Source organism: Sander vitreus, chromosome 5, assembly GCF_031162955.1.
Source record: "Sander vitreus isolate 19-12246 chromosome 5, sanVit1, whole genome shotgun sequence".
NCBI lineage: Eukaryota > Metazoa > Chordata > Actinopteri > Perciformes > Percidae > Sander > Sander vitreus.
Genome location: NC_135859.1, coordinates 23,097,960 through 23,120,418, shown reverse-complemented (window position 1 = coordinate 23,120,418; position 22,459 = coordinate 23,097,960). Strand labels below are relative to the sequence as shown.

Below are 22,459 nucleotides of genomic sequence, written 5' to 3'. Positions count from 1 at the left end.
TGAAGCTACACCAAACGCCACACACTAAAAAACACTGACAAACTGACAAGTGGCCAGAAAAATAATTTTATTGCCTTTAAACAAGTAGCATTTCAATCAATTTGTGTTATTAGTGTTAAAATTTATTTTTGTTCACTCAGAAGCACTTCACTGTCTCTTTTAATTCAATCAATAGTAAAATATTTTGCAAAATATCATGAAATGTGAAGCCTTTTCAGAAATGAAAGCCTTTTTCAGGTGCACAATACTTCATCCATGTTGTTGTGCACAACGTTAGTCAGTGTTAGTGTTTTAAAGCTATAGGGTAACATAAACATGGAGTTTAAAGGATTTATGAGCCACTGTTTTTTTAGAAATAGTTTATACAACATGCATCGGTTTCGCAAAAACATCTGAGGCCAGAGATGAAGATGTGTAAGGCAGCAAGAGTACCTTTGCTGTATAAAAAACAAAAAAGTAATGTTCTACAGAGTAAACATAGGCTCCAAATAAAAATGTGGATGGACAATGGGGGGAAAAAAATGGAAAATTGCATGTCAGCAGTTGCCATGTACTATATGAATCTGCATGATGAGTACTCTAGTCCTACTTAAAATGTGTCAGTGACACTGCAGTGATAAGATAGGAATGCAAAGCAGGCTAAACTATTATAAGACAGGTTCACAATTCTAATGCAGTTTACATGATATTTTTAGACACACTTTAAAAAGGTGCCCATGTGTTCAAACACACAAGTTTAAAGTCAAAGTGGTATGCATTTACATTTCATAGGACTATATATATATCTATCTGGTGTCTTCACACAAATATTTGCCTTTATTCTCTCAACAAAGCTGGTATTGTCAACATTAACTTTGCCTGTTGTAGTATAGGGAATATAATGTTGTATTGAAAGAAGGAAACAAATGAAAGAAAATTACAATTATGTACAGTTAGTTGTATAAAAAAAGGTGCCATCTTGTTGATACAAATCAACATAAAAGCATGTAACACATAGCGTTCATAGGTTAGTCTCTAAAGCCGTGCTTGTTTTAGAAAGCAGGCTTCAAAAGGAAAACAATCTGCAGCCATGTTTAAATACTCAAAACTATATCCATCCTTTTCCACTGCCTTGAATTGATCCCTGATCTTACAATGCAACTGGTTGGTTCACGCTTTACTCAATTTAACTGCCAGAAGATGTAGCTTTTGATTAATTCTTTTAACCATTTCCGCCAATAATCAAGTAAAAATTCAGATCAGTGTTACAAGACAAAGAGAAAGGAGTGATAAATTTTTCTCAGTAGTCAAAGAGGACTGCCTGCCTGTCATCAGTTCATCAGTGAAGCCATCCATTATACAGACTGCAATTAGTCTTAAGTCATCATTCATGTCACAGTAGTCTTACTTAAAGCTTGTTGGCTGGAGGCACTGAGAAACAATAATCCACAGGCTGCCACACAGGCAAGCAAGGGCCTGGCTATAAAAAAAACATAAAATAAACATTCGGGTTACCACTGGGTTAGAATGTCAAAGGACAATCTTTGCATAATGATCCTTTTGGGAAGCCTTGCCAATGGTGCATCTTTAACACCCACACTGTACACATGGGTGGAGAGCAAATCAAGTATGAGGAGTCTACTTGGGCAATTAGTGGCCTGTGTTTGACACCCTAATGGAGATGCCAAAGTGCTGTCAAGCGACCAATATTCACGTCATTTCCACACATTTTTGTCAAAAAAAAAAGCAAAGTGACAGCATTTCTGGAAATTAGTCTAATCTAGTTCCCCAATATATGCTTTCCCCATGGTCCTTTTTTCCAGTCACAAAATGTACAAGGGGAATTCAGGAATTCATTTGCAATAAAAAGATAAATAGTCACATTGGAAAATAAAAATAAAAAAATGTGTATGTATTGTAGACTTAGATATCCCTAAAAATAAACAAGCCTTAGCACAGCAAATCAACTTCAAATGCATTGTCAGCCATCTCTCTGAGCTTGAAGATAAAGCAACCAAAGAAAAAATCTCACAATCACACCGATATACTGAGAGGGCTGAGAGTAAAATCATGGCAATCATGATGTAACCACACTTTTTTCACACAAATTTCAGCGCTAACTAAAATTGATTAAAAACAGACATCCTTTGTACGTCATGCTCAGTGCCAGTGGAATCTATATGTCCAATACAATACATTTCTGATTAGTTCGGAACAGCATTATTGTAAGTAATTCTTATTCATTATACATAACATTTAGGTGCAAGGCAGTGTGTGAAAGGCGATATGGTGCAAATGACTGGAAGCATTACATTTATCAAGGCAATTTAACACTGTAAATACGTTAATTCTCATAATTTGTTCAATACCAATCATCAACTTGAGGATAATGTACGACACATAGCAACATTTAAAAAGGACACTGGCCTGACTGAAATGCATTTCTTAACAAAGAAAAAGCAAATACTACAAAAAAAAACAACTCATATTTCATATTCATGTTCTAGCTTATATCAGTGTATATATCTAGGGGCTCATCACCCACACAATTCCAGACCATACCAGACAGCACCACTCCTGTACCTGTGGAAAATAATGATTCTTCTCATTCACAAATGCATCTTTCATCCAACATCTCACTGTTTAGAAAGTAATTTGGGAAAAATAGATCACGTCTGTAACGATAGGAGCTACCTTGGTATTGATCCAGAAGAGTGCCATCTTTACATACCTTTAAAATTGTATCATTTTTATTTACAGCCAAAGGCCTCTTTTCCTTTCAGTAGCTCATAAGCTGTCATGAAACAGGCAAGGATATCCCAATGGCAGACCAGCAGAAGACATGGATACTGTAAACAGAGGTTTTCTGTCTACTTTGCTACCTTCTATTGAAACTGTTCTTTTGTAGTGTTCTTCCAAAAATGTCCTTTACTGTTATTGTTCCGTCATTTGGTTTAAAACTTTCTTGCTTTCAGTTTTCTTCTGTAGTGAAGTAAAGTTCACATCACAAGAAAGAAAAACATCTGAAATGCAAGCTAAAAACTGGATACTCAACTGAAACACAGAATACGCCATTGCTAAATGCCCATTATAGTTAGTCACGGAAAAGACAGTGAGGGGACGTAACAGCCACCAGGTTGCCAGGGGGTGTCATACATATGGTTGAAGAGAGGTATAAATAAATCTTTGTTGTCAGAATAGAACTGTTTTGATATATAAATATACCGATTTTGATTTATATTTGCATGACAGAGAAAATTAACTACATCTTAACACCTTAAATAGCATTATTGTTGTTAAAGTACAGCTGTAAGAATGTAGTGCTACATCAGAGGGGATATTTACCTAGACCATATGGGTTAGGCTTGTTTGATTCATGCCACAGTAATGAATCTGAAAGTTTTATGTTAACCCCCCCTGGCCTGGCTGCTAGTAGTGAGAGAGAGATGATATCATGGTTTTGTAGATGACAGCAGGTTGGTGAACCAGGTTGCTGCTGATGATGACAGCTGTCGTTTCTCCTCTGCATATTCCTCTCCATCAGGGAGGAGGAACTGAGTGGAAGCAACTGAGGTGGGGGATCCAAGAGACGGTGCCAGGCGCCCACTTTCCCCAGCCTCTACGGGAGGGTCAAAATGCCAGGAGCTCTGGGGTTTGTAGCCCCCAGCACTGGCAGCCTGGGGCTCTAGGAAAGGCTCGGGTGATGCTAGGCCTATGTCATCACTTGGGGCTCTAGATTGCATCTGGGGCCGGTAACCTCCTCCTCCTCCACCTCCACAGACAGACAGATCAGCCTGGGGTTGGTGGCCCTCAGAAGAGCCCTGTGGATCCAGCTGGAAGACCAAAGAAGACCCTGAGGTCTGGATCCCGGTGTACGTCACATCGGTGCATGCTGAATCCAAAGAAGATGCAGACGAATCAGAGGAGTCTGGGAAACGCGGTCTTATGGGCCGCTCATCTACCACTTGGTTGTAGTAGCGTAATGACGTTGGCTCATCTGTGTCAACTGGCTCGTCTCCTATCCCCAGCCCTTCTTCATCCTCGTCTTCTTCAGGAATGACGACGAGCACTTCTTTACTAGAATCCCACTCAGGTTTTTCTACCATATGGACCAAACTGTGGGGAGATGGCTTCACATCCAACGGCCCCTGTAAGACACACAGTGTTTAAACACTTTACTGAGTCAGTTTAAATGGGAGACAACTGCCTCATAGTCTTCTCACAAGGGATGATAAAAAAAAAAAAAACACAAAAAATAGGGAATGGTCAATTGTAAGTTCTATATATAGAATTAGCACTCAATGAGTTTAGTGGTGAGAGTCAGATTGAATTAAGACTAATACTGTACCTGTGACCTGGACCAATCACCAGACAGCTTGGGCTCAGGTATGTCTGGATAGAACACCTTTTTCACCCTGGTGACAAAGCAAAATGTCACTTCAAAATACATTATCATAAAAAGCCTAAACAAATGAGAATAATACCTCCTAATAACTTGTCTTCAATACAGTATAGAGAATAATCTGCTGCTTATACTGGGTGTTCGCCAATATGGTATTTTTCAACACTTGTTGCTTTGTTTGTACTTGTTTCATTATTCATGGAACACACACAAACAAGAGAGAGAAACAGGATAAAAGCATCACGGTCTCACCATTTTCTTTTCTTGTAGCAAATGAAGGTGACAACGGCCAGGAGTAAGGCTGTGATTCCCAGGGAAGCCAAGATTTCCAGGATCAGCCAATCCGCTGTCAGGACAAGACAGTGGAAATATTACAGATATTGGACTTAGAGCAAGATGATTATTTTTCCTGTGGTCACCTAACAATATTTATCTATACAACATATATTTATACATGCATATTTTGTAGCCTCAAATAATAGTAAAAGTAATACTTGTAGAATAAACACAATTGTTTATTTCCAGTCGTAGCTATACACATTTAACTATACATTCACGTACTGTATGGCTCCAGCGTTATGGAGGCAGTGGTGCCTTTGTCCTCGCCTGCTGAGGTGTAGGCCTTGACAGTAAAGTTATAGAGGCCTTGAGAGAGACCTTTTACTGTGTAGCTCCTGCTTTCTAGATCTGACAGATTGGCTGTTCAAAGGGCAGGGTGGAAAACAAGAGAGAGGAGTGGAATGGAAAGCAAAAAGGAGAAATGTGGGGGGAGCAATGAGAAGAAACGTGAGTTTAACAGGATACAAAATGTACTTTCTACAACATATTGTGATGAATGTTATAATGAAGCATGCATGCATGTGTATACAATTACCTAGAAGTGTGAGCTGGGAGCCACCACTGATGTAAATGTTGTAGCCCAGGAGGAAGCCTCTTCTGTTGACCAGCGGGATCTCTCTCCAGGTAAGGAGAATATCAGAGTCCTGCTGAGTGGTTGACAGGAGGACAGAACTGGAAGGGACTGTGGAAGCAGCAAGGAAGGGAGGAAAGAAAACAGAAGAGATGGGTCAGAGGGATAACAAAGATAATCGAGCAAAGAGTCAGCAATTAAAATGCAGAGTATGATTTCTGAAGTCATGGCTTCTTCGAAAAGGATAAGCTTTTCACATGGAGTGCTATCCATACCCAGCTCCTGCATGTATCCCTGCCAATGCTGCAGCAGCTCTGGGGCCTCTGAGGAGGAGCTACTGTACAGGGAAATGTTGTACCTCACACCCGGCTGGAAGTTGGCTGATGGCAAAGAAATAGATTATTATGTATTACATTACAGTATGATTTCAATTGACAGCCCCCTATTGGCAGATACTAGAAATTAAAGTTAAGTTTGAGTATGTGGGAAGGTGAAACTCCTTTTAACTTTTTTAAACTACTAAACACTGTTCATAGCGAAGAATAGCAGTGGGACAAAGATAGTGGAGTTTTTAGCCTGTACTGACTGTAGTAATACAGACCTGACTTAATGGTGACATTAGTGTTTCCAGCAGCCAACTTGATCCACTCCACAGGGCAGTCCCACTTGCAGGAAGCTTCATACCATTCTACCACATAAGCACAGGTGTCGTTGGCGTTGCGCTGCCAGAACAGAGGGAAACCTCTGTCGGTATAAACTGCCCTGGACATAGTAAGGGGTTCCACATCTGGAAAGAAGAAAATACAGTATGTATACAGCAATGTAGAAACTGCATGTCTTCATATTATCCTTTTATAATTAAGTGACTGCTGCTATGAAGTGAGACAAAGAGTTTTATGAATGTGAAAACAAACAAATGAAAAATCATCCAGTTGCTCTCAGTACCTAAAAACTTAACTGACTGAACACATATCTGTCAAATGAACTTAAACTGGTGCCGCTAAGAATAAACAAACTAATCACGTTTTTGCCTTCTAACGTGCTTCTTACTAAAAACCTCCCAAACACTCTGTTTCCACATACCTGTCAGACGTAAAGGTATAAGTACACTTGCAGGTTGAGACACCCCAGCAGCATTCTTTGCAATGACGGTTGCCATGACCTTGTTGTCACTGCTGCGGGTAGCGATCTGTGTGAGGTTGACTGGTACAGCATAAGTATCTGGTGAAAAAAATTCGGTGTGCTGGAAATTAACTTCAGGGCTCCAGAGAGTAACTTCATAACCTGTGATCAGACCATGGCTCGGTCTTTGCGTCAGTGGCTAGAAGAAATCAAGTGAAAGGGAAGGAAGGGGGGAGAAAGAAAGATAGGGACAATTTTAAGTCCCCTTTTACTTACAATTTCAGACATTTGTATGATGTATATTCACAACGTGTTAAGCTTCATGTCAAAATGGAGAAAGAGAGTAAAAGGAGAAAGGAGGAAGAAATCCACAGATGAAGAATAAAGACTAAAACAGAAGAACCCTGACAGGCAATGCACTTGTGTCATCTGATTGTGGCTTATGTGAAGATGCTGTAAATCCGCTGCTCTCTGCAGTAAAAACAATCACAATCAAAATCTATAACAATTCAATTCAAGGTGAAAAACTAAAAATACCTTCCAAATGACCTGCCCAGTGTAGTCTTTGTTCATCCACATCCACACATCAGGAGCATCTGGAACTGAGTGAAGCAACAAAAAAAAAATGAAAACGAAAAATGGCACTACTACTGCTGTTTTGTAATTTCAATTAAGTGACAATTCTACTGAAACAGACTAAAAAGATGACATGAAAAGTTTATTATTGATCTTAGAAACCTACACAGCTTTAACAGTAATGAAATGTCTACCTAACCATCTTTTATAACTGACATTTTAGAAGTGAGAATTATATATATATATATATATATATATAGTTAAGATTAAGTCAGCATGTAGCAACATTAATGATTTGCTATGTCATTAAACATAAACGGCTCAGGGAATCCTGGTAAGGCACTTGATTGATGCTCATTTATGGTAGGGCTAAAACAACCAGTCGATCTGCAGAAAATTGATTGATTACAATTGTTGTCAACAATTGATGATTAATTAATCATTTAATTTTTTTTTTTTTAAATCAGGCACAAATGCCAAATATGAACTAGTTATAGCTTCTAAAATGTGAGAATTTGCCACTTTAAAAAAAAATCTATTTTGGGATTTGGACTGTTCTCAGACAAAACAAAAAATCTGAAGACATCACTTTGGGCTCTGACAACTTGTAATATGCATTTTCACTATTTGTATAGCTTATATAGACTAAACCACTCACAGAAGATAAGAACAAGATTGATGCTGATGAAAATGGTCATTAGTTTCAGCCCTAAATCACTGAAATATCTGCTAAAATAAAGAGATACTGTAATGACAAAAATTACATTTAAGCACTGTTCTTTTTAATTCTTATGTTTTCATTAGCACATAGCCTTTTCTCTGCATTATTGAAAGACAGTTTATCCTATTTTATCATGTTGATTCGATCCTGCTTTACTGCTGAGACAGAGAGTCTGGAAGACAAAGTGTAGGCCCTTTGTTTGAACTGATAAACTACAAGGCCACTGTAAACCATCTTCCTTCCCAGATCCGTTCCTCCCTTGTCAGTTACGATGTACGGGGAATGTGACCCCAGATGTGAAAGTGGGGGACAGGAGGTTAGATGAAGTGGTTTTATGACGCTTTCTGCAATTTAGAAAAGTATCTGGCAGGATCTGTATCTTTATGTGCGTGTTTGGTGTTAAAGTCCTGTTTCAAACAGATCATGTGTGAATTGTCACTCCCCTTTCCCCAATGTGCATTTAAGCTCAGTGTTCCCTTCACTCATTGGAAGAATCTGTACTCACTGAGCTGTTTGTGCTTTTTGTGAATCTGTTATTCTTCCTATATTTGCAAATATATCTTAATAAAATACAAAACCCTAACTTGGTTTAGTTCTCGGACTGTCTTATTTGTTTCATTCACTAAACTTTGAAAACTCTACCCCTGCTGCAGCAGAAACTTCCACAACAATACCTCAAATAAACCATTTACCATAATTGTTGGTTTTAAAGGAAAATGATTTGCTCCAGCTTCCCCACTTCCAGAAATTCTGCTGGGCACCACAGCGGACTTGAACACTGTAATCTTCATCAGGATACAGGTCTGATAGAACCACTGACCGCAGACCCACACCAGAGAAGGTACGCTGGACAGACACACACATGAGAATATATTACTGTTTGGTACAGTGATGGTCACACAAATGGAGAGAACATGCCAGTACAAGCTTGCATTTGTAGAAAGTAATGTGGTAGGTCATTAGTATGTTGTAATGTGTAATGGAAATGTGGTAGAAGGAAGGAAGTGGAAAATATGTCTGACTGATATTGCATATACACAATCCATTTAAGATGGACCAAAAAACAGAAAGAAGGTTCTGTACATTGAGACAGACAGAGCGCGCGCACACACACGCACACACGCACACGCACACACACACCCCCCCACCCACCTCACCTTTGTTTTGTACCCTTGGGAGGCAAGCTCTACCTGGCAGTCAAGAGCCAGAGAGGAATAGCTGTTGTACTCCCATTGCCACAACACAGAAGCATTCCAGGCATGGACAACAAAGGTTAGGTTTACTGGTGCAACTGGGTGCACTGAGGAGAAAGTTGAAACAACAATCAGTAAACTAAAAAAACAACTTTTATTAGTGTAGTTCATGTCTATGTTTACCTTTACTTTGACAGATTGGTATAAATCCATCCATTGATTTTGAGAAGGTAAGGGTCATACACCTACCTCTGTGATGGATCTCAGCAGAGTCAGTGAGGCTGTACTGGCCGAGAGGGTTTACAGCTACCAGTGTAAAGTTACCCTCCCAATGGGCCATGCTACACTCTTTCTGCTTCTCATCTGGGCTGCTAAAGGTACAGTTCCTTTAAAGAAAAAAATAACAGATAAAAAATAAACAGCAGATTTGCTAAGAATGTGAAAATACAAACAACCAAATTAAATAAAAATATAATGACTTCAGATACTAGATCTAACCTATAGATGCAGACACAGGCCCAAACACATTCATAATGTAACTTCTCTTCAAGCCAGTCTACAGACAATTCCTGTAAAAGGTCTGGCAGACAACTAGCAGCTACTAAGACTAAGTGCTTTATATTTCTTGTCATCCTCTCACTGTTGTTTGATTTTATTTCTGGGCAGAAAACCCTTTTTAGAGAAAGGCAGGGGTAACAATCATAAATAATGCAAGGATAATTTTTCAAAAACAGTCACATTGTACCACATCCTGGCTTGTCCATTATTGCCTCCTCTGTCCCAGACAATTATGACTTTCCACTGTGAGTTTCCAATATACTGTGTCAGATACAGATACCATTGTATTATTGAGTTTTTTTTTTTTTTTTACTTATGGTGATAATAACTTTAGGTGCTTTCAAACGAAAGCAGTTCAATTGCTGGTTCGTTTAGGTGGTGATTAGGTGATGTGAACACTGAACTGAGACTGCCTGAAAAGGTGCATCTGGTTCCAACTAACTATGGTGCTGTTAGTTTGAAGTGTGGAAGCAAACCAGATCAACCACAGCATTTTGAGACAGCAGATATGTAATTTAAGCATGCATATTATAAGCTACACTCATATTAAATCATTTTTCTGATTGCAAAATGTTAAGAAACTGATCTCCAAATCATAGATGTGTCAAGCTTGTGTCCTACTCCATATACTGTATTTTAGAATCTGTAGCCTTTTGTGAATGAGCACGTGTGTACAGTTCTGCTACCCAACCTGAGCCCTACGGTTTTCAACACAGCATAAGGTTTCAGGTCGGGTTACAGCCATTTTGTTGGGTACATGTGTAAGTCCAAATGAGGTTTGCGAGTTAACAACCTCTTGTTCAGCGAGTAGCGGGTTCCTCGTTTTCTATACAAGTTTGTGTCTCGTTTTTCATTCCACTGGCACACAGCTGAGGTTAAGTCACGAGTCTCGCACACAAAATCAGTGGGCAGTGGTGGATCTGGAGAAGGGGACAACAAGCAGAAACTTAGATGCTTCATCATATACATATATAAATAAAGGTTAACATAGACATAAATAATTCTTAACTGCCTCTCTTTGCCACTGCAAGCACATTTACCCAATATGACAATCATTCACAATTCAGTTCTTTCTTTTCCATCCACTTATTCATCTTACATCCAACAAACACCACTGCTCCAGTCAGCTTTGTCTTCGGATTGTCAAAACAGACGACGTTGGTTCCCGTCTTGCCGGACAGTTCCTGATTAACCACTGTAGCGGCAAAACTTCGCCTACTTAGCCGTGTTGTGTTCATGACTGTGTTGCCGTAGCGGATGGTACCAAATAGCTTCCCTTCTTCCACAATGCAACAGAAGGTGGTGTTGGCCCCCACAGGTACAATTCTGTCCTGGGGGTACATCTGGAATTCCTCATTGCTCGGTAGATCGCTTCCTGGTAAGAGTGAGGGAGAAAGAAGAGAGCAGAGTGTTTAGAATTGTCAAATGATAGCCAAAAGAGGAGAGGGACAAATACATAGAGATCTACAGTATATTTAGGTACAAAGACAGACATCTGTTTGTCTGTTGAAAAACTCTTTAAATTGAAATGGCTTCAGCTCCCCCTAAATCTGTGTTTCTCAACGGGGGTGGTACAGCCCCCCAGGGGGCGTTCAGCGGATGACGGGGGGGTGCTGGTAGCAATATTGTGGAAATTGCTCTGCACTGCGACTGGACGAGATGGTGGATCGTAACTCTTCTCTTTAGTGTTTCTTTAGGCTTTGTGTGGTGCAGATCCGTGCTGCCTTCATGGGAACGGGACATCAGAGTATTATCTTATATAAACTCCGTACTTCAGCTTTATGAATCGGTCTTATCATGAACTTTATAGTCTGTATTAAACGTTTTATTTATTTATCTTTAATAAGTCTATGAACATAGCTGTCGAACATTTTTCATTCAATGATATGATTTTTTGATGATTACCAACAATAATAGGACTAATAACAACAATAATAATTATCATAACAATAATAATAGGACCTAATCATTAATATTCAGGGCAATTATCCTACATCTTATTTGATCGGGGGGCGGTAAGGGACCTGGATAATGGATAGGGGGGCACTGGTCCAAAACAGGTTGAGAGCCACTGCCCTAAATGAACAAATGCATTATGTTGATCCCAAATTGTCAGGTCAGGTAAAGCAGCAATTTATGTTTCTCTAGTTATTGGTGTCCTATAATACATTATATACGGGTGTAATTATTGCCCCTCTGACCTTGAAGTATCTGAGTGTTGCTCCATTCACTTGTTGTCTGTCCATCTCGTGAGCGGATTTTGATCGACAGCGAGGTACACTCAAGAGGTTCAACTGAGGTCCAGTTCCACTGGTGCCGACCACTCACCTGATTCATCGTCACAGACACCGTCTCCTACAGATAATACACAGAAAACACAGTGAGGGAAAGAACAAATGGTAAATGATTGTTGGTGATGACAGTCATAGCTTAAGCAGGACAAGAAACAATTATTATTGTACTCAAATATAATAATTCAAATAAATAAACTGTCATAACTGAATGCGCTGCAGAGGCAAATAAACTAACTATGGCTTTAAAAGCTCCTTTTAGAGTCCGACCATTAATATCGGCTAATATTAGCTCATTGCAGACATATCTGCAGTATCAGCATATGTCAGCCAATAAAAGACAAGAAACTGAAGTACAGAAATGCCAAAGATATGTTTAGAAACAGTGTCACACTTTGATTTGTTTTTTAAGTGTACTTTCCAACTGTAAAATGTTTTACCCAGTACATTTCTTGGTTGCAATTGTTTAAAAGACAAAAACAAATATAAGGGAACCTTATCCAAAATTATATATACAATTGCGCAAAAATGTGTTGGTTAGGCTAGAGCTCCTTTTACATGAGAATCTAACCAACGTGTGGCATAAACGTACAATAAGACAAGCATGAGAACAAATTAAGAAAAAAAGAAAGAAATGCTCTTACATAGAAGACAGTTTCATTGAGTTCAGTTCTTAGAATCATGAGGTCAAAGGTTGTGGCTGCTCCCCCCAGCCAGGATATGGTTAGATGCTGTGTATACATGTTGGCTGACAAGCTCACCTGCTGGGGTACAGTAAGGACTGAAAAAAAAAAAGACAGGACAGGATTAAGTGATTTAAATGGCAAAGTACACAGACACACAGTGTAAGTTTAAATCAGCAGACATGGTTTTAGTATCAAACCCATAGAACAAAAGAGCAAACCTTCCCATATGGACCTGCTATATTTCATCAATAGTCAACACTTTTAACAGCCTGTGCATTGAGCATTGTAGATTATTGATTCATCAGAATGGCGAGGGTGGAATTTGCCCTTAATGCAGTTTGGTTCTTACCATCTTTGGCATTAGTGTGTATAGCCAAGAGGCCCAGGAGAACAGAGATGAGCCAGACAGGGCTACAGTTAGGCTTTGAGCTGGGACTGACACTTAAGCGAGGCATGGTGTTTAACTGGCCAGGTCACTTTCTGCAGATGCTAAGGTGGTGGTCCTCTCCACTACAGCAACACCATTCTAGACATCCTGAGAGCAAGACGAGCAAGAACTACAGGTTTCCCTGAAAAAGACAGCAGAAGAGAGAATCAAACGGTAAATGTACGATGAATACAATAGAGATCTGGTAAAACACACACATAAACTAGAGACCATCTTGCGATTGGATAACACCAGCCGCGACATCAAACCGGGCCAGGGGTGTAAAGTGTGTGGGTACTTCCAGCACCCTTGCTCTGGCCACACCCATCTTAAACTCGGCCTTCATTTTGATCTCAACTACACTATTCACTACACATCTGTGAAGTTTCATAACTTATGAAGCTAACGCAGTGACAAAATCTGTCCACAGACAGAAATATAAACACCTGGCAAAGTACTCAAAACTGCCTCTGTGTTAGTGTCTCCAGGTAAAATGGGGGTGTTACGCCCGAGCTGTATATATATTCAAACTCCGTGCTTAGACTTTGTTAGTTCTGTGATTATTGTGTGATGAGATACATGAGCTGTGATAATGTTAACCTTTAAGTGTTAGTCAGTTAATAGCTGTGGCTGTAACGCTAACATTACTGTTGTTCAGTCCTGTGCTGGTGTTAGCCAGTTAACTTAGCTTTAATGTTAAGTGTACTGCAAACAAACTGTGAATACTCTGTAAATAAATAAAACACTTTATATAGATAGCTCTGAGCAGTAGGGTTGAATTGCCATTTTCGTTTAACCATGTTTTCTAATGTTGTTCTTTAGTTCAGGACGTTAGGTTTAGTGAATGTAATTTTGTTTTTTTGTTAGTGTTGAGACAGAACTCTTATTATTAGCTTCCTTAGGTGAAAACAATACCAGCGTTGCTGTCGCAGCTGGCAAAGAGAAAGGTACCATGTGTACCATGTGAATTTACCAACAAAATTCATGGTAATAAAGTTGCTAATTTGAAAAAAATTGTTTAAATAAAACTCTTGTCCTGAAGACCTCAGTGCTGTTTTATACTATTTAGGTGGTGTTGAGATGAGGGCAGCTGTTGGGAAACTGTAAAGTTGGAGTCATGCAAACATAATGTTCTTATTCATGGAATATTCTGGCATGCACACAGTAATTTCATAAAATGTCTCTCAAGGTTTGGCTAGTTTGCTCTTGTCAGAAAATGCTGTTTTTATAAATCTCGCCCCTGTCCTTATCCAGTTCACCTGTACTAATCTCAACTTGTGTAGTTTTGTAATGTTGAACGCTCCATTTTGCTGCTTATCTACTAACAATGCTACTATCTACTAGTATTGTGAATAGCCAGATGGCGATCAGGCAGACAGGGATAGTAAAGCTGAGGACAAAGACAGATGACAGCTATGGGTTCAGCATGACGACGAACCCATGCATGATGCCTTATGTAAAGCATTTGGAATTGGAAGTGTTTAATAGTTGCTTTACAAAAAAAATTGCCTTACACATTCCAGCACCATAAACTACTACTTTCAGTACCGTTTCAGTGTTATTTCAGTCACAACGGTTACAAAAGTAAATGTACACTGTACTGCAAGACAAAAGTTACTACAGGAATAAAACAGTACACTTAACAAACTCTTCAATCACCAGCTACATTCTAAATATATAGAAGCTTGTCTTTGTACCACATGCATGACAGACACAAACACGCCTATTTAAAGGCAGCTGGAAGCAATGAGGATACAGCTGTATCCTCATTGTACATTTGTACATTAAGAACTACATTTTTACAGGGAAATATTCATCCACCAGCACTACCTGATTTATACTGAATTAAAAAGGTCACAGTGTTTTAATTTCTAATGTCAACACATCTCATTTCACAGACAGCCAGAAAGTAACACTGCCACAACTTCACTGGCTGTAGCTGGCGGCCCACTACAACCGCATACTTTTTTTCCCCTTCAGGTAAAAATCAAGTGGTTCCAGCTTCCTAATTGTGAGGATTTGCTGCTTTTCTTTGTCTTACTGTATGTGATAATAAACTAAATAGCTTTTGGTTGTTGGCCTGACAAAAAAATCAATTCAAAGACATTACCTTGGGCTTTAGAGCTTTTTGCATTTTTCACTATTTTCAGACATTTTATAGCTAGACCAAAGTATGACTCAAAAATAATCAGAAGATTATTCTACAATGGAAAAAAATCATTTGTTGCAGTCCTAATTAAGAATATGACTAAATACCTGCAATGCAATAATTGTGTAAGGATTGATTCAACAAAACCACATTAATAATACTGCAACACTAATGTAATAATGGCGATACAAAAGGGACTAGAACTAGATACAAAGTGTTTCAAGTTGCTTTTCTAAAAAAACATCTAGGTGGGGACACAAGGTCAAGGCCCAGCCTGTAATTCATGTGATTGTTGTTCCATCAAAAAAAGGAGATGTTGCGATTTTGTTCTGCGCCTTGGCCTTGATGAACCTGCATGTGCATGTTTGTGTATGTAATCACTGCTATTGTGTGTTTAACCATCACAGAGAAGCTGCAGTGCAGTTATTCTGGTTTCCCTTGGGACAGGCTGGGACAGGCATCAAACTGTTTGGTAGCTTGATAAAACAATGCTCTTGTACTGCCAAGCCTAGTACTGCAACAATAGGACCTGAAATCAAAAATACACAGAGACAACACCCAAGCAAAGCTTGTTTAAGATACCTGAACAAAAGAGTCTAACCCTAACCTGAAGCATCTTTGTCAAACAGACAAGACAACGCAAGAGTATGCATTGCAGACAGTCAGACAGTACAGTATGACTCTAATATAATCGTAGCAGGTTATTTCATTTCATTTATAATATGGTCACTGCAAACATTATGCAACAAATGAGGAGATATGTTTTCTGCATCTGGTTTCATAACTCAGTGTTTGCTAATAGAGAGGTTGAAGAAAAAAAAAAAAAAAAAAAAAAGCTATCTTTTCATCCTAAAAGCGGTATTAAATCATGATGCAAGAATAAAACACAAACCTGGTCTCAAATCCTTGCAGCCTTACAATCTTTTTTCCCCACAACATGGTGGATGATATACAGTTGTTTTCCTTTCACAATGAACGCAGTGAGCAAATCAAGCTGCTACAGGTGCCAAATACTTCCATTTCAGAGAAGAGAATGCTTACATTATGGGAATGGAGGACAGGAACACATTTTGTAGCCTGCTTATCTAACTACCAAAAAGATACCTTGTACTGTCAACTAAATAAAGTATATGTATGTGAAACAAAACCATGTGTCCTGTAAATTATTTGTAATTGATACATGTTTGAATGAAACAAAAGCATGTAAGTATACTGTGTCTGGAAAATGATCCAATGATCCAATCCAATGATGAACCAATCTTAAAAGGTCCAATATATAATATATTGACTGTAATAAATCCAAAAATTACCCCCATGCGTCATCAGATATTAAGGAAACATGCTAAGTTGAAATTGCATTAGCATTGTTGTTTCTGACAACAATGCTAATGCCAGTATTTTCTCCTTCTGAAAAAAAACAAAAAAAAACACCATTGAACTACCACCAAATGAACTAACACCATTAAATGACAGCAAAACACAGCATGTCCATCATGAAGCCTAAAGGAATATATACAGAACATCTTGACAATCATTATGTGGTACACTATAACATTTCCTTTCCTTTAGATAATTTTGCAGAAGCAAGAGTAAAAGAAGAATTTCAAATCTGGGATGTGTTTTTTACTGCTGGTTCCTAAAGTGGTTTCACATATGGAGTTCCTATTCAGACATGAAACCTACATGAATGAACTTAATGGTCACATACATCCAGTTGTTGGTTTTGAATGCACAAAAATAGATTTGACTGTGCATTTTTATGGTAGTGTAAAAGTTGGTCTGCTGCTGCTATTAATACTACTATGTAGATAATGCATACTATCCAGCTGATAATGAGCCTCTATCCAGCAACTACTGTATTTCTGCAGCCAAAAAACACGCTAAACAATCACTACTCTTAGTGTGATTTCTTTAGTTTGACTTGGTTAACAAGGACATCTGAACACTTGGGCTTTTATTAACCCAAATGTGCTGATGGGTCTTTCCATAGTTGGCTAGGATTTTAAACTTCTTCTAGTGTATTCCTGGCTTTAAAAACATCACCTCTAGATGAAATTCAGAGGCATGGCTCAACATAAATACAGCTGTGTGGAGTCAATGTTTCACACACTTCTGTGCCTGAACCAAAATGGATTCTGAGCCTGTTGCAGGTCCCCGCATGAAAAGAGCAGTTATATGTTTAAAGGGCCCTGGATCCTAAATATTTTCTTCCCCAACTTCAGCACCAGGCTGAAACATTTGACAACCTTCAATATCTCCTAAGACCATCTGAGGCATGAAAAAACAACAACATAGTGCACTGATGGGAAGTGGTAAAAACAGCCCTTGATTCTGGGAAATCTAACCAAGAAACTGATAGCTACAAATGCACATCATCACACAAATCAATACTTCTATGCTGGGCTCTAGTCCTTGTCCTTGTAGCAGTAATAAGTGTGACCACAAACAAAAACCACAGGGATATTGCGGTTACTTAAAAACCAAGTCTAAACCTCATCTGTATGCCTGCAGTAGTCCTATTTTAGGAAAGAAAGGACTTACCTAAAAAACACTGCCTCTCTCCACACTGGACTTTGCCACTGTTCTGTTTGACTACTCAGCTGTGTAAGGCAGCCTTTATCCAGGTATACTCGCATGAAAAAAATACTGTGCAGGACTGACTACCCTGTGATGCAATCATTTCTCGGAACCCAAATTTACTGAAGGCAAAATACCTCCTTTGTCCCCACTAATTCCACAGTAGCTAAACACAAGGTGGTAGTAAAATATTGAACGAACTCAGTCAGGACATACACAACACACCATACCCATTTCCAGTATTAATTCAGAGATTTATTTATTGTGCAAGTCAGAAAATATGCACAGTTACTGGCCTATGCGAAATTATGCAATATGTTTGTTTTGAGTGTGTAGGTGTGTGTTTGTGTTGGCTGCGGCACGTTACTTCCCATAATAACTAGCCTTTTTTGTGTTTCAGGCAGCTACCGTTGCCTCGGAATTAATGGTTCATTATTTATTAATCTATTGATATTTTTGAGAGAGAAAAAGTCACTGATTGAACATTTAGTCAACCTACTTCTTGATCTATCAACTATTTCAACACTAGTTTCAGTATAAAAGACATCTTATGTATAAAGTGTAAAGTTATCCCCACTCGAGCCAAAACCAGGACAAAAATATAAGTGAACTGGAAACACAGCCACCAACAACAGCCACAATTACTCTAATTACTCAATTACTCCACATCTTGGAGAAAGAAAGACTACTCATGGAAAACACTACAACACGCTTAGACATCAGATTGTGATGAAACATATACACATACAAAATATGGGAGCTGTAGTGTTTTTCCATATGTATTTCGCCCCAGGCAGTAGTAGATATGGTCTAAGTGTTGTTTTTTTTAATCTTTATCCATTTTTACAGTACAACCACCAATCTTAAAGCACCTTACTATCAAAACCACATTTTAAAAAACAAAGAACAAAACCTCTGATACTATTGTCTTTACTAAAACTGTGTAGGATGGCAGCTGAAGCCAAGTTCAGGATAAACCTAAGTGTGGCTGTTCTCGGCCTACACTCAGCAACGCTGTCATTATGCTGTCATACGATGACCACCGAATAAAATAAGCACACAGTGCCTCTTCTGTGTACTGATATAAGTGTGGTAACATTTTGAAACATGAGCTAAAGTTGCTGCTAATTATGTTTGACCTTTGAATGGGACGAGAGGAAGACCGGAAGAGAATAAGTGAAAAAACAGAGAGAGTTAACAGATGAGTGTGTTTGTGTGAAATGTCGGTGCTCTGACCTCAGTGGCGAAGGGACATTCAGTCCTGTGTGTGTAGGCTTTGGACCTCAACCAAACATCCATTTCCTTCCTTCCCTTTCCCTGTAAGCCTTCATGAATGTAAATTTAAATCTTTGAAGCAACAGTGAATAAAAAAATCCCTTTATAAATACACAATTTGCTTTTAGATTTTTGCTTCTAAATTACTATCTTAATATAATAAATAAATACACATAGAGTCAAAAGCATGCCAGTCCAACCCTGAATGAAATATACAAACTAGTTTGATCTTGTTTAGCACAGACAACCAAGTGACTGGTACCAAAGAAAGCACACAAACTGTTTTATCTTTATTTATCTTATCTTCACGTGATGCCACGGGGCCCAAAAATACTTATACCTATAGACTTACATGGCGAAAGAGACATCTGTAAATCAGTGGATACATATTTCTGAGCGTCACAACCTCGACGAAATGACTCAATTTGCTATCAGAATTTAATCCATTTGGTCCGATAAAGTCTAGAAGAGACGCACGATTAAATAATTGAATCACGATTCAAGTTAGTGTAAACTGGAAGTAGCAGGCTCAGCCGGCGGAGGTCTTTAGTGCAGATAGTGCGGAAGCAGCGCTGATTATCCGGGTAATAATATATGGGGCAGTTGAACTTTTTTGGCTTCATGAGTAAATCAGGAATGAACAAGGCTGCGCTTCGAACGCTGTATATAGATTTGTTTTACACGTCCATGGTGCACACACCACGGTGCACACTGACGGCTTGACCACTGCAGAGGGCATCTTTGACTGCAGTACTGTACATCTACAGCAACGGCTTTCACAAGTTCACCTGAAACTCCAAAACCCCAGGTAATTGTCTGTTTCTCTGTGCCGTTATTTATCACATAGAGCCTAACGTTAACATTAGCTAACATTAGTGCTTGTGCTAACAGACTTAACTTGCTGTTTTGAAGTTCCAGGTGAACTGAAATCCTTACACTGAAATGCACATTATAAAAGGGAGTACATTGGATTTATTGTTTTATTTTTTACTGTGGTATTGAATTGGTTATCGAGAATCGCGAAATTCCACTGGTATTGGTATCGTGACATCCCCATTTATTACATTTTCTTTTTTTAATGACATAATTGCCCCACCCAGTTTTCTGTGTGAAGATACTATGTTTACAACAACAACAAAAAAACTCTTCTTCTGTGCATGCATACCATATTTAAGCAACACACAAAATTTTCTTTTAAAGTTTCTTTCACATTCATTTCCTTTAATGTGTTTATTTATGTACGCACCATCCACGAAAGCAAATTCCTTGTAAGTGTTACTTTGCAATAAATCATTTTTTGATTCTGATTTGATCACAATATAGTGTTACATGGTCCTACAAAACAGCCTATGATCCATACTGGAGCACACTGGCTGGGTAATCTAAATATTACGAAATGATCATAAAAGATTAGTTGATCTGACTATTCAATTTGTGAACAAAACAACCATGATAACGAATTATACATTATCATAATGTCATATCACACATTTGGGGTCCCAACTACACAAAAATAATAATAATCATGTGCTACAACACAAACACAAAGTAGGCGTTCATGTGTAATAACTTTTTTTTTATTCTGATCCTATAGAAAAGGTGCCTAATACAGCAGGTATCCCAAACTGCATCATCACAGGACGTTTTGCATCATTAGCATTAGCAACTGGGCAGCATGATGAATTTAACGTGAATGAGTATAAAGTCTTATCATAAACAACTGATAGACGGTGAATACACTTCATACATTTAGGTAGCTTTGGTAAAAAACATTGTATCAAGGGAGACACAATTGGAAAAGATTAGTTAAATGTAATTTTAAATTCACTTAGCAGCCAGCACCCCACCACAACACGCACACACACGCAGAAGAGGCCACTGTTGTTTGGAAAAAAACAGCTAGCTAACGGTAACGTTACAGTAACGTTAGCTGTCATCTACAAACTACGTTAAACGTTTATTATAAATTAAAATAACGACAACATTACCTCTGATGTAGCAATAAATCCTTTTCGGTGCTGTTAAAAATGTATCTGCTAAATATATCCTATAATCCAGTCCTAAAAAACCTGCACCCGTGCTGAGTAGTAAAACCATTCCCAATGAATCCAGAGTAGGTTGGTATTACTGGAATAGAGCGAACTCGTTTGATTGACACTTGCACTAACCAATAGGCATGCACTTAACTGTTTTTAACAGGGGAGAGGGCGTTGTCGTGATGCGTTGAAGTCACACAGGAAATGATGTCACAGCAGGTCACGAACAGATTGTGACAACGACCTAAAACAAATATATAACACATTAAATTGAATGATAAATTAGAGAAATGAAATTACAAAAAAGGTGTACTATGCACATATATAGCCTACAATACTTTACACGTATTGTGCAAATATATGTGTACGTAGTGCATGTCATAAATAATGATGATGTAAAACATCATATGATTCTACCGAAAGTTAATTAACAGTATGGTTTCACTACAACCCCTATGGATTGTGCAATATGTGCAATATTTGCAATATACAGGTATACTACACTATGATGCACCCAGACCTCTCAGGTGGTCTGGGACAGGCCTGCTTGATGTCCCCAGAGTCAGAACTAAAAAGGGGGAAGCGGGTTCAGTGTTTATGCTCCACATATCTGGAACAAACTGTTTTTTGCTGCTTTTTTGGACGTTTTTGCGGCTTTTTTCAACGTATGAGTTATACGTGCCTTTTTTTTTGAGTTTTTGTCTCCTTTTTTGAGTTTTTTTTGGGCAATATTTTCTGAGCTTTTTTCCAACTTTATTTTCCACCTCTCATGTGGTCTGGGACAGGTCTACTACAATCTGACCCACCCAGACCTCTCAGGTGGTCTGGGACAGGTCTACTACAATCTGACCCACCCAGACCTCTCAGGTCGTCTGGGACAGGGCTGCTTGTTGTCCACAGAGTCAGAACTAAACAGGGGGAAGTAGCGTTCAGTTTTTATCCTCCAAATATCTGGAACAAACTGTTTTTTGCTGCTTTTTTTAGTTTTTTTGGGCAATATTTTCTGAGATTCTTTTTAGGTTTTCGTCTCCTTTTTTGAGTTTTTTTGGGGCAATATATTCTGAGTTATTTTCCAACTTTTAGGTTTTTGTCTCCTTTTTTGAGTTTTATTTTTTTTCCAACTTTTTTTCCAACCTCTCAGGTGGTCTGGGACAGGTCGACTACACTATGACCCACCCAGACTTCTCAGGTGGTCTGGGACAGGTCTACTACACTATGACCCACCCAGACCTCTCAGGTAGTCTTGGACAGGTCTGCTACACTATGACCCACCCAGACCTCTCAGGTGGTCTGGGACAGGCCTGCTTGTTGTCACCAGAGTCAGAACAAAACAGGGGGAAGCAGCATTCAGTTTTTATGCTCCACATATCTGGAACAAACTGTTTATTGCTGCTTTTTTGAGTTTGTTTTGGGCAATATTTTCTGAGTTTTTTTATCAACTTTTTTTCCACTTCTCAGATGGTCTGGGACAGGTCTGCTACACTATGACCCACCCAGACCTCTCATGTGGTCTGGGACAGGCCTGCTTGTTGTCCAGAGAGTCAGAACTAAACAGGG

The 22,459-nt window shown here is 38.8% G+C and overlaps 1 protein-coding gene across 3 annotated transcripts; it reads right to left on the bottom strand.

Annotated features, from left to right (window-relative positions):
• Window positions 1–50: 50 nt before the first annotated feature.
• On the bottom strand, window positions 51–20,987 carry lifra (LIF receptor subunit alpha a). 3 transcript variants are annotated; one of them, XM_078251063.1, is made up of 18 exons: window positions 20,855–20,987; window positions 12,788–13,007; window positions 12,397–12,533; window positions 11,663–11,816; window positions 10,561–10,836; window positions 10,255–10,381; window positions 9,153–9,289; window positions 8,868–9,010; window positions 8,403–8,556; window positions 6,951–7,015; window positions 6,375–6,612; window positions 5,893–6,078; window positions 5,567–5,671; window positions 5,256–5,402; window positions 4,943–5,080; window positions 4,634–4,727; window positions 4,328–4,394; window positions 51–4,127 (listed from the first exon to the last, which is right to left on the bottom strand). In XM_078251063.1, the coding sequence occupies exons 2-18, from the start codon at window positions 12,891–12,893 to the stop codon at window positions 3,432–3,434; spliced, it is 2,970 nt and encodes a 989-aa protein (XP_078107189.1). In that variant the 5' UTR covers window positions 12,894–13,007; window positions 20,855–20,987; the 3' UTR covers window positions 51–3,431. The 3 variants fall into 3 exon arrangements, with proteins under 3 accessions (XP_078107189.1, XP_078107191.1, XP_078107190.1); XM_078251065.1 differs by lacking the exon at window positions 20,855–20,987 and adding an exon at window positions 18,828–18,907; XM_078251064.1 differs by lacking the exon at window positions 20,855–20,987 and adding an exon at window positions 17,556–17,656.
• Between the last annotated feature and the right edge of the window lie 1,472 nt (window positions 20,988–22,459).

Excerpts from the sequence above, each read along its gene's own strand:
- lifra (XM_078251063.1), bottom strand. The coding sequence starts at position 12,893 with ATGCCTCGCTTAAGTGTCAGTCCCAGCTCAAAGCCTAACTGTAGCCCT. Across the intron at positions 7,016-8,402 it reads CTTTAAAACCAACAATTATG|TTCCAGATGCTCCTGATGTG; the intron begins GTAAATGGTTTA and ends TGCTTCACTCAG. Across the intron at positions 6,079-6,374 it reads TATACCTTTACGTCTGACAG|ATGTGGAACCCCTTACTATG; the intron begins GTATGTGGAAAC and ends TCTTCTTTCCAG.